General features: G+C 36.3%; 1 protein-coding gene across 1 annotated transcript in view; it reads right to left on the bottom strand.

Moving 5' to 3' along the window:
• Positions 1-16,318, bottom strand: part of LOC124985625 (phospholipid-transporting ATPase IB-like) — a 207,097-nt gene extending 190,779 nt beyond the window's left edge. The window contains exons 1-5 of the mRNA XM_047554330.1: positions 16,138-16,318; positions 14,516-14,660; positions 10,306-10,405; positions 7,330-7,428; positions 6,907-6,952 (exon numbers count right to left, since the gene is read on the bottom strand). Coding sequence (XP_047410286.1) covers positions 6,907-6,952; positions 7,330-7,428; positions 10,306-10,405; positions 14,516-14,660; positions 16,138-16,318 — 571 coding nt within the window. The remainder of the gene's footprint in view (positions 1-6,906; positions 6,953-7,329; positions 7,429-10,305; positions 10,406-14,515; positions 14,661-16,137) is intronic.
• Positions 16,319-16,564: the final 246 nt, after the last annotated feature.

Below are 16,564 nucleotides of genomic sequence, written 5' to 3'. Positions count from 1 at the left end.
ATAGGGGGAAATCTGCAATACCCCAGATCTGCACTGCTAGAGGAGAAGATACATGAACAATATGAAAAAACAAGGGAAGAAAATGATCCAAACAAATCTAGATTCTATAGTAATGGAATCCAATGACAGTATGTTAGAAGAAATGTCAGAAAAGGACTTCAGATTGTGCATGATTAAGATGATTCGCGAAGCAAAGGATGAGATAAGAGAGCAAATGCAGGCAATGAATGATAATACCAATAAGCTAAAAGAGCACCTGCAGGAAGCAAAAGATCATTTCAACAAAGAGATAGAGATTCTCAAAAAAAAACCAAACGGAAATCCTTGAGATGAAGGAGACAATAAACCAAATAAAAAACTCAATGGAAAGCATCACCAACAGACTAGACCACTTGGAAAACAGAACCTCAGACAATGAAGACAAAATATTTAATCTTGAAAATAAAGTCACCCAGAGAAGATGGTAAGAAACCATGAACAGAATCTCCAAGAACTATGGGACATCATGAAAAGACCAAATTTAAGAATTATTGGGATTGAGGAAGGCACAGATATACAAACCAAAGGAATGAACACCTATTCAATGAAATAATATCAGAAAATTTCCCAAACCTGAAGAATGAAATGGAAAATCAAATACAAGAGGCTTACAGAACACCAAATGCACAAAATCACAACAGATCCACACCAATGCACATTTATAATGAAAATGCCTAACATTCAAAATAAAGATAGGATTTTGAAGGCCGCAAGAGAAAAGCATCAGATTACATATAGGGGGAGACCAATACGGATAGCAGCCAACTTCTCAACCCAGACTCTAAAAGCTAGAAGGGCCTGGACTAACATATTTCAAGCTCTGAAAGAACATGGTTGCCAACCAAGAATCCTATACCCAGCAAAACTAACCTTCAGATTTGAATATGAAATAAAATCCTTCCATGATAAACAAAAGTTAAAATAATTTACAAATAGAAAGCCTGCACTACAGAATGTTCTCAACAAAATATTCCATGAGGAGGATATGAAAAACAAAAATGGAGGTCAGCAAAGGGAGGAACTACCTTAGAGAAAAACCACTCAAAGGAGAAACCAAGTCAACTTAAAAAACCAAAAATAAGCCAAATGACTGGGAATACAAATCATTTCTCAATAATAACCCTGAATGTTAATGGCCTAAACTCATCAATCAAAAGACATAGACTGGCAGAATGGAATAAAAAGAAAGACCCAACAATATGCTGCCTGCAAGAGACTCATCTCATAGAAAAAGACATCCACAGACTAAAGGTGAAAGGATGGGAAAAAAACCTACCATGCACAGGGACTCAGTAAAAAAGCAGTGGTTTCCATCCTTATATCAGATAAAGTGGACTTCAAGCCAAAGTTAGTCAGAAGGGATAAAGAAGGACATTTCATACTGCTTAAGGGAACCATAAATCAGGAAGACATAACAATAGTAAATATTTATGCCCCAAACAATGGTGCATCTCTGTACATCAAACAAATCCTTCTCAATTTCAAGAATCACATAGACCACAACACAATAATTCTGGGCGACTTTAACGCACCGCTGTCACCACTAGATAGATCTTCCAAACAAAATCCAACCAAAGAAACCATAGAACTCAATAACACCATCAATAACCTAGACTTAATAGACATATATCGAATATTCCATCCATCAACGAGCAGATACACTTTCTTCTCAGCAGCACATGGAACCTTCTTGAAAATAGACCATGTTTATGCCACAAAGCAGCCCTTAGGAAATGCAAAAAAATAGAGATACTGCCTTGTGTTCTATCAGATCATAATGGACTGAGAGTAGAAATCAATGACAAAATAAAAAAGGGAAATTATTCCAACACTTGGAGACTAAATAATATGCTATTGAATGAAACATGGATAACAAAAAACATCAGGGAGGAGATTAAAAAATTCTTAGAGGTCAATGAGAATGATGATACAACATATCAAAATCTCTGGGACACTATGAAAGCGGTACTAAGAGGAAAATTCATTGCATGGAGCGCATTCCAGAAAAGAATGAAAAGTCAACAACTAAATGACCTAACATTACAGCTCAAAGCCCTAGAAAAAGAATAACAGAATAACAGCAAAAGTAGTAGAAGACAGGAAATACTTAAAATCAGAGCTGAAATCAATGAAATTGAAACAAAAGAAACTATTCAAAAAATTGACAAAACAAAAAGTTGGTTCTTTGAGAAAGTAAACAAAATAGACAAACCCTTAGCCTCACTAACAAAGAGAAGGAAAGAGAAAACTCAAATTACTAAAATACATGATGCAAAAGGAAATATCACAACAGACACCACCGAGATACAAAACATAATGAGAAGCTACTTTGAAAATCTGTATGCCAACAAAATAGAAACTACCGAAGACATTGACAAATTTCTAGAGACATATGCTCCTCCCAAACTGAACCAGGGGACATACACAATTTAAACAGATCAATATCAAGCAATGAAATAGAAGAAGCCATTAAAAATCTACCATCCAAGAAAAGCCTAGGACCAGACGGATTCTCAGCCGAGTTCTACAAGACCTTCAAAGAAGATCTCATTCCAATACTTCTCAAAGTATTCCAGGAAATAGAAGAGGAGGGTACCCTACCGAACTCATTCTATAAAGCTAATATCACCTTCACACCCAAACCAGGCAAAGACACATCAAGGAAAGAAAATTTTAGACCAATATCCTTGATGAATATAGATGCGAAAATCCTTAACAAAATATTGGCAAACCATATCCAAAAACATATTAAGAAAATTGTGCACCACGATCAAGTGGGGTTCATTCCTGGAATGCAAGGATGGTTCAACATTCATAAATCAATAAACGTAATCTATCATGTCAATAGACTTAAGGATAAGAATCATATAAGAATCAATTGATAAGAATCAATTGACGCAGAAAAAGCGTTCAACAAAATACAACACCCCTTCGTGCTCAAAACACTAGAAAAAATAGGGATAGTAGGAACATACCTGAACATTGTAAAGGCTATTTATGCTAAGCCCATGGCCAACATCATTCTTAATGGAGAAAAACTGAAACCATTCCCTTTAAAAATGGGAACAAGACAGGGATGTCCTCTTTCACCACTTCTATTCAACATTGTCCTCGAAACTCTAGCCAGAGCAATTAGGCAGACTAAAGAAATTAAAGGGATACGAATAGGAAAAGAGGAACTTAAGCTGTCACTATTTCCAGATGACATGATTCTATATTTAGAGGATTCAAAAAACTCAACCAGAAAACCTCTAGAACTAATAAATGAATTCAGTAAAGTAGCAGGATATAAAATCAATACAAAAAATCTAATGTATTCCTATTCATAAGTGATGAATCCTCTGAAAGAGAAATTAGGAGAACCACTCCATTCACAATAGTCTCATTAAAAAAAAATACTTGGGAATCAACCTAACCAAAGAGGTAAAAGATCTCTACAATGAAAACTACAAAACATTGAAGAAAGAAATTAAGGAAGACCTTAGAAGATGGAAAGATCTCCCATGTTCTTGGATAGGCAGAATTAATATTGTCAAAATGGCCATACTACCAAAAGTGCTATACAGATTCAATGCAATTCCAATTAAAATCCCAATGACATACCTTACAGAAATAGAGCAAGCAATCATGAAATTCATCTGGAAGAATAAGAAACCCAGAATAGCTAAAGCAATCCTTAGCAGGAAGAATGAAACAGGGCGTATCACAATACCAGAACTTCAACTATACTACAAAGCAATAGTAACAAAAAGAGCATGGTATTGGCACCAAAATAGACAGGTAGATCAATGGTACAGAATAGAGGACACGGACACAAACCCAAATAAATACAATTTTCTCATACTAGGCAAAGGTGCCAAAAACATACAAAGGAGAAAAGATAGCCTCTTCAACAAATGGTGCTGGGAAAACTGGAAATCCATATGCAACAGAATGAAACTAAACCCCTATCTCTCACCCTGCACAAAAATCAACTCAAAATGGATCAAGGGCCTTGAAATTAGACCAGGGACCCTGCATCTTATAGAAGAAGAAGTAGGTCCAAATCTTCACCTTGTTGGCTTAGGATCAGACTTCCTTAACAGGACTCCCATAGCACAAGAAATAAAAGCAAGAATCAATAACTGGGATAGATTCAAACTAAATAGCTTTCTCTCAGCAAAGGAAACTATCAGCAATGCAAAGAGAGAGCCTACAGAGTGGGAGAATATCTTTGCCACTCATACTTCAGATAGAGCACTAATTTCCAGAATATACAAAGAACTCAAAAAACTCTACACCAAGAATACAAATAACCCAATCAACAAATGGGCTAAGGAAATGAATAGACACTTCACAGAAGAAGATCTACAAGCAATCAACAAACATATGGAAAAATGTTCACCATCTTTAGTAATAAGAGAAATGCAAATCAAAACTACCCTAAGATTCCATCTCACCCCAATTAGAATGGCGATTATCAAGAATACAAGCAACAATAGGTGTTGGCGAGGATGTGGGGAAAAAGGTACACTCTTACATTGCTGGTGGGACTGCAAATTAGTGCAGCCATTCTGGAAAGCAGTGTGGAGATTCCTTAGAAAACTTGGAATGGACCTACCATTTGACCCAGCTATCCCACTCCTCGGCCTATACCCAAAGGACTTAAAATCAGCATACTACAGAGATACAGCCACATCAATGTTCATAGTTGCTCGATTCACAATAGCCAGACTATGGAACCAACCTAGATGCCCTTCAATTGATGAATGGATAAAGAAACTGTGGTATATATATACAATGGAATATTACTCAGCTATGAAGAATAATAAAATTATGGCATTTGCAGGCAAATGGATGAAATTGGAGAATATCATGCTAAGTGAAAGAAGCCAATCTCAAAAATCCAAAAGACGAATGATCTCACTGATAAGCGGATGATGACACGTAATGGGGTGTGGGAGGGGGGCAAGAATGGAGGAAGGAGGGACTGTATAGAGGGAAAAGAGAGGTGGGAGGGGTGGGGGGAAGGAAAAAAATAACGGAATGAATCAACATCATTACTCTATGTAAATGTATGAATATGCAAATGGTATGCTGTTACTCCATGTACAAACAGAAACAACATGTATCCCATTTGTTTACAATAAAAATAAAAAATAAAAGAAACAGTAGACACCCTGTGAAGTTAGGAGTTCGAGTTGTGTAGTGAACCAGACAATTGCATTATCATATTCTAGGTTCAGCCTTCATCAATCTCAGCCCTGAAGTTACAGGATATAAGGGTCTCCATCAGGATGCACATAAAAAGCTTTTGGGTCATTTATGTGGTGCTTGAGCTGAGAATTCAATTTCTGAGTTTTTTCTTTCTCCACTCTGTGCAGGGACATTAGGAGCAACCAGTTGAGTGTGTTATAGTGTGACAAAATGATTTAAAGTATCATATACACAGATATTTTCTTCTCATAAGTGGTTGGTTTGATTTATCTAATGGTGGTATTTTGCACATCTCTATTGCCAGATCACACCATGACCTATCAGTGTTCTCTTAGCTGCTGAACATAAAGGCAATAGTATCTTTAAATCTAATAATATTAGAGAGCCAATTCTAGCAACCCCAGAACAAATTCATAAAATTCATCCTCAAAATTCTGTTCCTCTAGAACCATTCTTTGTATCAAAATCTTTATTAGTTTATATTCTCCAGAGAAACAGAATAAATAGTATATGTCTCATACATGTATTGTGCTTAGGCATGTGTGTACACAATATATATATTGTAGTATATGTGCGTATACATATATATTTACACACACAAGCACACACAAACATATATATGTGTATATATATATATATATATATATATATATATACACACACACATACATATATTTGCCAATTCCTAATTGCCAGATTCAACCAAATGAAGATTGTTTATTATGCAGCTAGGCCTATGATGGGTGCATCTGCACTGAATATGTAGAGATAATTTTTCTTGTCATTATTTCCTAAACAACATAGTATAAAAATTATTTACATAGCATTAATGTCATTTGAGGTATGGTTATAAGTCAACTAGAGATTATTTAAAATATACAAGCTTAGGATATAGCTTAGTGGCAGAATGCTTGCCTAGTGTGTGCAAGGCCCTGAGGTCAATCCCCAGGACAAACGAAAGAATGAAAGAAAGAAAGAAAGAAAGAAAGAAAGAAAGAAAGAAAGAAAGAAAGAAAGAAAGAAAGAAAGGTTATATGAAAATACTAAGCCATTTTATATAAGAGAATTTGAGCATTCATGGATTTTGGTACCTCAGGAGGTACTAGAACCAATTCCATGGATACCAAGAAACAATATATTTAGTTTTATATATAGATGGATACAGATATATGTAAATGTATATATATATATATACATATATATATATGTATATATATATATATATGCAGAGAGAGAGAGAGAGAGAGAGAGTGCACAAGTGCAATTTACAGACCCAAGATCTGTAGGATGACTTAACAAGGTCTCCAGAGATTCAGGAGAGTCTCTGGTGTAATTCTAATCTAAAAGCCAGCAGACTTGAGACCAGGAAGAACCAACCTTTCAGTTTCAGTGTGAAAGCAGGAAAAGTTGATGTTCTGGTTTAAAGTCCATCAGACAGGAAGAATTCTCTCTTATTCAGGAGACAGTCAATCTTTCCATTTTATTCAGGTCTTCAATTGATTTAATGAAACCCACCCTCATGGAGGGAAGTATTCTTTATTCATTCTACCTTATGAAATATTAACCTCATTCAAAAACACCTCACAGAAATACCAGAAAAATATTTGACCAAATATCCAAGCATTCTGTAATCCAATCAAGTTGTCACACAAAATTAACAATTGCACTTACCTTCTGTGGTCTTTGAGTTAACTACTTTGTCTGCCATATGCCGTTTCTGTTGTTGAGGGAAAAAACTGTTACATGTAAAGTTCATAATGAATAAGGCAACTCATAGTAGAAGATATAGTAGTTTTAAGAAAGAATAAAGGCAGCTAACCTAATTATAAAGTCTTCTTTGGTTGTAACTGATTTCTATTTAATTTTGCCCTCACATGATTCCCTACGCTGAGATGTGGTCCATGGAGGAAAAGAAGGAGGAGGAGGAGGAAGAGGAGGAACTGAAAGGGAAGAGGAAGGGAAGAGGAGAGGAGGAAGTAGAAGAGGAGGAGAGGGAGGGGAAGAGGAAGAGGAGGAAAGAAGAAGAGGAGCAACAAAGAATACCTTAATAGTGCAGAGTTTTGAGAGTATTTCATTATCTAACAGAAAACTTACATAATCTTCTACAATCTCTTTGATGCCTGAAATTGCAAGAATAACCAGCAAAGGCAAAAGAGTTGTATATTTTCCTACTGGAGATACATCTGGAATTTGCTGCAAAACAATCAGAATAACATGATTAATTTGATAAATGTTTGCTATATCTTGCTTATACTCAAAGTCACAGTACCAGTCATATAATCCAGTACTTAAAGACAATAGACACATTTTATAGTTCGGATCCTTCTTCCACTTTCCCTTTCTTCTTTTTTTTCCCCTTCTCCTCCCCTGCTCCTCCTCCTCCTCTTACTCCTCCTCCTCCTCTTCTTCTTCTTCTCTTTTCTCCTTCTCCTTCTCCTCCTTCTTCATCTTCCTCTCCTCTCTCTCTATCTGCTTCTCAGCTTCCATGAGGTGACCAACCATATGCTCCCACTACAATGATGTTCTGCTTTGCCCCAGAATATCAGCAAAGGAGCCAACCAACCTCATACTGACACCTTTGAAATCATGATACAAAATAAATCTTCCTTCCTTTAAGTTGATTTTCTCAGGTATTTTGTCACCACAGCAGAAAACTAACACAACATGTTATATAAAAAGAGTAGGAAGAAGATTCTTATCATACCAAAACCACCCCTTGAGTGTAACACTATTACCCTATGGAAAAGTCACCACAGCAACTGCTCAGCACCTCAGTCATTATGTCACCTTCTTCATAGGATACTCCTATGTTTCCAAAGAAATAATTCAATGCCTAAATGTTACCTTAAAATAGCATCTGTTCAAAACAGTTACAATCAGATGGTTGGCTAATTTAACTGAACATTATTTCTGAGGCAGAGGAGAAAAATTTTGGAGGCACAGGATAATGATGCTTCCTACATACAAATTGATTGTTGTTCGTGTTCTGGGGTTACCCCCACTATTTAAACAATGATAAATAAATCAATAGAAACTGAGAGTGTGGTGGTTTTCCAGTGGATGCTGGTGAGGTACTGGGTATGACCCCTTAGCATTCTAGATTTAGACAAGTTCTTAGGCCTGTATATCCAGGCTTGGGCTTATGTATGCTCCCTCTTCTGCCTTATTATTTCTTTCTTATCATTTCTTTGACAATGTAGCAATATAGTATATATTTTGAACACCTGAAAGTTCTTATAGCAACTTTAAAAGGGATTTGTTATGGTTCGGATCTAGGATGCTCCCCATAAAACTCATGTGTTAAAAATGTGATTCCCAATGCAGCAAAGGTCATAGGTAGGGTTTTTAGGCAATGATTAGGGTTCTGATCTCATCAGTGCACTAATCCACTTTCTGGATTAATCCAGTAGAAGCTGAATAGACTGCTGAGTGGTAACTATATGCAGGTGGAACATGGGCTGGAGGAAGTAGGTCACAGAGTATGGCCCTGGACCATGTCTATTCCTGGTGTGTCTCTGTCTCTCTTTCTTTCTTCCCCTCTCTCCTTCCAGGCTGCCATGAGCTGAGCAGTTTTCCTCTGCCATTCCATTGCCCCATGATTTTCTGCCTCAACTCAGACCCAGAACAAGAGAGTCAACTGACCATGGACTAAAACCTCTGAAACCACAAGCCCAAAATAAACTTTTCTTCTTCTAAGTTGTTCTTATCAGGTATTTTGGTCACAGTGATGAAAAGCTGACTAACAGAGTTCAAGCAAAAGAGGAAGAACTTTTAGATTGCTTGAGATCTTAGTTAATTTTGCCTTTGCAATATTTCTTGACCTTCTCCCTCTTCTGAGGTTCAGCTTCAAATGGGGCATTTTGACTAAGATTCCTCCCTGTCATTTTCCCTTAACCTTTTGATAACTTGGCCTTGGCTAATATCTCTAGTGTCTTTTCTACTTTATCTATGCTACGTGCCAATAAATAAATTTTTATTCTTCTGGAATATTCCATATACTCAGGAAAAATTTAGCACTTTCAATTTGTATTTTATTTATTTTTGAATAGGTGACACATTTACATGTTTTACAGTTCAAAACAAAATTATTTACAGTGAAAATTCTACCCTTCTCCCAGTCTTCTTGGTTCCTAATCACTGTGATTTGGATGTGTGTCCCCCAAAGGTTCATATGTGAAGGCTTGGTCCTCAGAATAGCAGTACTGGGAGGTACTTTCAAAGGTGGACCCAAATGGGAGGTCTTTAAATCATTGAAGGTGTGCCTTAAAAGAGATTATAGGACCATGTTCTTCATCGCCATCATCCTCTCTCTCTGTTTCAGTTTAATATGTGGCTACTCCCTCGGATTTTCACTCCCTCCATTGTTATTCATTACTCTCCGCAGAAGCCAAACCAACAGGGCTCACCTGACCTTGGACTTTGAACCTCCAAACTGTGAGCTAAGTAGACAGTTTATCATTATAAAGTTAGTTACCTCAGGTACTTCACTGTAGTAATGCAAAGCTGACTAATACAATGATTACCCTCCTGAAAGGCAACCAGTGCTGCCGGGTTTTATGTGTTTTGCTGTACCCTGTGCCCAAAGTTCTTCTTTGTCCCCTAGGCTTAGTGTCAAATTCCTCCTCCTCTAACACCTAGGGGTCAAAATCTGGAAATAGGAAAAAAAAAAAAAAAAAAAGAAGAAGAAGAAGAAATTATCAAGAGATACCTATTTGGATTATGGGCTAAACAGGAATAAACCAGATTATGGAAAACCTTGAATTCAGCTCTTTTGAACAGATGCTATTTAAAATTATCATTTCAGTTTTCTTTCAATTATTCCTTTCAAAATATGATAAAATTATTCTATTACTGAGGTAGCATACATGACCAAATTTTCATCCACATGTTTTTCAGATCAACAATTGAGTTTCAGTGTTTCATTGAATAATTTAAACATTGTAAGAATTCTCTTCTCACGGTATTTCAATTTATCATCTACAGAAACTCTTATTTCAGCTAAATGAGCTTTTCACAGGGGTTTTCTTAGATTTTTAAGAATCTTAGTCTAATAACGTACAAAAATATTACCTGCAATATAGTAATGAACAAAAAAAATGCATTAGCAGCTTTGCTAAACTGCAGATACAAATATCGAGGGAGAAATGACCACTTGCTGTACTTAGTTGTGCTGTAGGTGAAAAGAAAACAATGTCATTATCAGCAGATATTCTGAACTCCAAAAACATTAATGGAAAACATGAAAAGTTGGTTTTAAATCAAAAGTGGATTAAACCCAAAATATGTATATAAAAACCTTTTAAAGAGTATTCACTGTTTCCTGAAAACAACCTCAAAATAAAGGAAGAATAATTTTCCCCATTTTAGGAACTAAGTGCCATGAATATAAGAAACATGGTAAACCAAGGATCAAAAACCAGGGAGCGTCATGTTGTCTAAGTGCATTAAAAGGAAAAGACGAAGAGCACCATCTTGATCTCACTGGTTCATTTATTCACTAGAAAATATTGAGTGAACATTGTGTGCCAGATGCTATTCTATTTGAGATCCATCATGAAAAACACAAATATCCTTGCTTATCTTCTGATAGAGCAAGACAAACAATAACAAATAAACATGATAAGTAAATTAGAAATAGATACATGTTAAAATGATATGCAAGACTTACTCCATGTATTATGTATGTGTGTGTTGGTGTGTGTGTGTGTGTGTGTGTGTGTGTGTGAGAGAGAGAGAGAGAGAGAGAGAGTTCAATAAAACCTTTAATGTGTCTGAGCAGAAGATGTTCCATATTTTCTAATGGCCTATAACACTAAGACAAAACTCTAATCAACCCCTATCTTGTAGGAGTAAGGAGAGCCATGAGTTCTTCTCCCTTCCTTCTCTAATATTTTATCATTAAAATATATCTAAACCCATTTGCACCAAATGTCTAGGAAATGTCATTGAGAAGATTGTATATAACAAAAGAAGAGCATTACAAATTAGTTGCAGGGGAAATGACTGAAAAATTAGGCTGGATTTCTACCTCATTCCTTACACCAAAATAACATCCATCCAGATGAAAGGCTTAAAGCTAATATAAAAAGGATTGCCTTGGGCTGGTGGGAGTGGGAGGGGAGTACTTGGGAAAATGGGAAGTGGCCTGTGTTCTGCCTCTTGGTACTTCTGTGATCCTGCATAGCATGTGGTAACCTCCTAAAACATGAGCCTCTGCTATGCCTCCTCTTATGGCTGCATCTGATTGATCATCTCATAAAATAATATAGAACATTGATTTCATCAGGGCAGAACTACTATCAAAATAATACTTATCCACTGAGGCATGTTTTTCCTCTTCCTAAGAAGAATCCTACTTCTCTCCAAAGCCCAATGGCTCACACTATTTTTAATTTTTTTAAAAATCCACTATTTTGGTAAAACCAAATATTAATATGAAACAAAATTAAACAAAATAAGATTAAGTCCATAAAAGTTAAAATACAAATCAGCCAAAACACTTGGACATGAAGAACTATCTTCAGGCTTGTCAAAAAAGTCATGAAAGTTTGTTTCATCCATGATCATAATGCTCACATACTATATTACATTGATTAAAGCTAAAAAGAAAATTTACTGATCAGTTACTTTTTAAATTACTTTTTATTGTGGACACTTTCAAATACACGCAAAGATGGAGAGACCAGGCAATGAAGTCCCGTACTTATCTGCTAGCTTCAGCAATTATTGACTCATGGCCAATTTTGTTTTGCTCATGCCTCCTACTTCCTCACACCTCCCTTGCATTACTTTGAAACAAATCCCATATATATATATCATGTAATTTCATCTGTAAAATAAATTCAGAATACATTTATGGATAACTTTTAAACTAGTTTTTCATATAGGTGGCCAGAAGTTTTTATGTTTAAAAATGAACATACTGGCAAATTCCCTAAATAAAATTCAAAAAGGAAAGTCACAAGAATAACTATTCAGACATCTGAATTTCATCACCATCTCTGGTACGCAGGCTATATCCCACTCTTCACCTCTCAACCTATCTACTTTGTGTTTCTTCTGTTCGAATCATCTGAGATCCCTCTTGCATTTTATTCTGACCCTGCCAGTAAATGGCTAGGTGACCAAGGGCAAATGATACACTTTTTTCCTGCTTTAGTTTCATCTACTATTAAATGGGTTGACAATCTCCTCCTGGGAAAAATATTATGAAAATAGCTAGAGTCGTTGTCGGAAAATTGGGCTGCCACATAATTCACAGGAAAAAAGATACTAAAATTTTCGTTTGAATATTGTAATCTAAAGAAAAAACTTAAGCTTTATTTATATTTATACACAGGTTGACACTGGAACCTTCACATGTTCTATATGCCATGTAATTAGATATGAATTTCTTTTCACTTATCATCTTGGGACTTTTTTTCCTGAATTTTAGGATTCATATTTCTAATTTGTTCTGAAAAGGTTTGGGCCATTATTTCTTTGAATAATGAATAATAATGTCTATATCATTCTCTTTACATTCTCATTTTGGAACTCTAATACAGACTAGTATTGCTAACTCTGCCATTCATGTCTCTGACCTAGTCCTTAATATTTTTCAATTCTTCATCTTTCTATATTTCCAGAGAATTTTCTCCTGTTTTATAGTACATCAAGTCTACTTTTGGTTGTGTCTCCCACTTCCACTTTTTACCCCATCCACTGAGATTTTTTTCAAAATAGATTATCGTATTTTGATTTCTCGGTTCTATTTGTTTCTTTTCCAGATCCACTCAGGTCTTTTTAAAATTAGTCTTTCATACTTCGAACACTATCTTTTATTCCTTTAAACATATTGTGCTATTGGGTTTAATAGAAAACTTTCTTATTTTATAGTCTGTACATGATACTTCTACTACCTAAAGTCTTTACAGTATCTACTTGGTTTTGTTTATTTGTTTCATTCTTTCTATTGCCCTTCACTAGTGAGAACTTGCTTTTTCAGGTGTTGGTGGTTTTTGCTCTATTTAATCAAACTTTATCTCTGGGAAATTTTTCAGGCCTGTACCATTGAATATTCCTGCAGATGTGGTTCATCTTTGTTTCTGCCTTATGCCTTGGGATACTAGCAACAGGACACCTTTTTAAAATATGTTTTAAGCTAGAGTTCTTCTGGATTGCACAAATATCAATTTAGGGATCAAAACCATGAGAAGTTGCTCAATGAGTGTTAGTAATTCTTAAAGGAATTTTTTTTCCTAAACCAAGAGCCAATTTTAAGGGTACTTGTTTTCTCACTATGTCTCTTTTTGCAAGACAGATTTTAAATTTTATTCTCTCTTCATTTAGGATGTAACCCCCCAATGTCCTGGTTTTATAAGGACAGGGTCTCTAATTCTTTAGTCTACCATGCATGGACTCTGGGCTTCATTCCTCTTCCACAACTGAGTGTTACAATTGAAACCCCAGGTCAATAGACGTAGGTAGAAGCCCCTGAGCAAAATGCACCTCAGTGTTCCCTACCTCTTAAGATCCCTCTTGTGTCCTCATTTGGGGCCTCCATGGATATATCCCTTTTCTTGCCATGTTAATGACATATATTTTTAAGTTATACGATGAGCTCATAACCAAAAAACCTACAAGATTATTAAGCTAGTATATCCAAACCCTGGCCTTAGTGCCTGGTTAAAAAAAGAGGGGGTAAGAAGCACTCGAAGAATAGTTCCTGAGGGCTGGATATACAGCTCAATGATAGAGCATTTGCCTACCGTGTGTGAAACCCTGGGTTCAGTCCTGCAAAACAAACAACAACAATAAAAAAGAGTAGTGTCTTTCAAGTTTTCATCTAATTCTGTCTCTGAAGTAAGTATGCAACTCAGCCAGCGAATTCCTCTAGAAATAGAAGCCTAATGGTGTTCAAGTGAAAGTACATGATGTTGGTGGGGAGTCCAGCAGATCTAGGAGGGTTCCTTTGAAAACACTTTGCCTCACATTTAGAGATGTTGCTAAAGAGCACTATCAACCGGCAGTATGCTGCAAGGTAATGGCCATGAACAGGAACAAGTGCTAGCAGAGGCCATTCAGAACAGGGGAGGTGAGAGGCCTAGAAGGGGAGCCCAAAGCAAATCCTAGTTTCAGTAGTGAAAGTGAGAATTTAGTTTTTCAAGGTTGAAAAAAAACTACTGTAGCCAGAAGCACAGAATTATATGATTTGATCCATACAAGGTATTGCATTTTGGAAGGAAACTTACATTTTCTTCCTCCCTTCTCCCCTCCAAGGTACATATACTCTTCTCACCTGATGGTATTTGTGCAGAAAACATTCTTAAGGGGCTCATTGATGTAAATGGTGCGGACTTTAAACACTTCTGAGCTTTGCAGAGATTGTCGGCAGCCCATCCTTTTCTCCACCTTCTGATTACCCAAGGAGAAATTAGTAGATCCTGCAGCAAGAAGAAAGAGACATAATACTGAAATGCCAAGGTAGGCACATTCATGACCTCAGTTCTGTAATCTTTAAGCACAGGATCTATGCAAAAGTATACAGCTCTTTGCCCAAAATACGAGGGATAAAGGACAAAGGAAATTCCTTTTACACTTCAAAAAAATTACAAAACAGCTAAAAATAATGAAAATAAGACATTTCCTTTAAGATAAATTAAATGTAGGCATTATTAGCATTATTAAATGAGAGCTCAAGAAAAGAAAGTCATTTTTTAAATGATAATACATCTGGAGAAATAAGATCTGAAAGAACTATGCAAAAAATGAACAATAAATACTTCAAGAAAAGGAAAACCACATTAGATGCACCTCAAATACTAGACAACTAAAAAGAGGAATGTGTTGCATAGACTACAGAAAACTAAGTAAGATGAAATGAAAAGAGCAAAGGAGATAAAGAATTGGAGAACGATTACAGGTGTGGGACAAAGGATATCCAATCAGGGCACATTTGTTGTCCTTGAAGAAGAAACAAACAGAAATATTAAAGACATGGTAGAATAAATTTTTCATTAAAGGAAGGTATTTCTTTTATGAGAACAATGTAATTCAGGAAAATGCAATTCAAAACAATCAATGCTAAGACCCTTGTTGCAAAGTTATTAGATTTTAATAATAAAAAATGCATTATTCTTAATCAGGAAACCATTAAAGTTCTTACAAAAATTGGAGGGAGAGTGAATATAAAAGCCACACTGGGACTGCACCACTGAGACTTTGAAGATACAGGTAAGAGATCAAATATCTTACCAAGAGAAGAATGAAATGAATCACTGGTAGGAAGCAGTGATTTATTTAAATACAAAAATAAGATTTTAGATCATAATTGAGCATTGGGAACAATCTTTCTATTGAAATGGCTTTAAATGCTATATTTTTAAAACTTTTAAAATCCTTTGAATAGGCAAGATAGTATCTATCATCAAGCCAAGATTTACTCAGAAGCAAAAATCCAGAGAAGCAGGTGAAGAATTCAAAAGCATTTTTTTCTTCTGAAGAAAGTTTTTCACTTAGCTAAAGTAAGCTACAGGGAGACAGGATGTAAAAGACAAGGCTTGAGTCAGGTAAGAGATGGAAAATCTGAGCGAACTCAGTACTTAGATTGTCTCAGGGTAAATGCAAACTTGAAAGATACCTGCTCCACTCTACATTCAAACAACTCCATAGTTCTTGTGGCTTTTCTAGGCACATTCGGGTCCTCTGGAAATTAAAACAGTAGCCAGAGCTCCTGCAGTATGGGACTTGCACACTTTAAATCTGCTGCTGGGTACCTGAGAAGGATGGGGTTCCCCAGATGCCATAGACTGGTCCTAAGTGGCTGTCACACACCATATTCAAGTGCCTGGATGGACTCACATCTGCAAGTTGGGCAGGTTAGACTGTCTGTTCATGGGCTCAGTCAAGGCCCCAAGCAACTGTTGATAGTTTTTCTTCTCAAATGGGTCCCAGATACAGTCGCAGTCAGCCTGACGAGGGAGATTGCGTGACGGTGTTGCTTCCGCCACTGGATCTGCCTCATTTCCAGCAGCACAGCTTTCTGGAGCTCACCCTTAACTATGCTGATTGATTTTCGAGATAAGTGAAAACTTGCATACATTCGGAAAAAAAAAAAAAAAAAAAAAAAAAGTCAAAATGAAAATGAAGACTCTGTAACAACAAATCCCTAGAGGAGAGGATGAAGCAGATGATGCTGGGGAGGAGTTGAGTCATTTACTATGTCACTGACCTCGGAGCTTTGGTCACAAAATAAAATGCTTCATCAATAGGTTATGGATCCTGGCTCAAGTCCTGTCTCAACACCGCCGGGAAGCCGTGGTGCCCGTGTACCTTGGATTAGGTCCCC

This window comes from Sciurus carolinensis, chromosome 5, assembly GCF_902686445.1.
Source record: "Sciurus carolinensis chromosome 5, mSciCar1.2, whole genome shotgun sequence".
Taxonomy (NCBI): Eukaryota; Metazoa; Chordata; class Mammalia; order Rodentia; family Sciuridae; genus Sciurus; species Sciurus carolinensis.
This window is presented reverse-complemented; position numbering and strand designations above follow the sequence as displayed.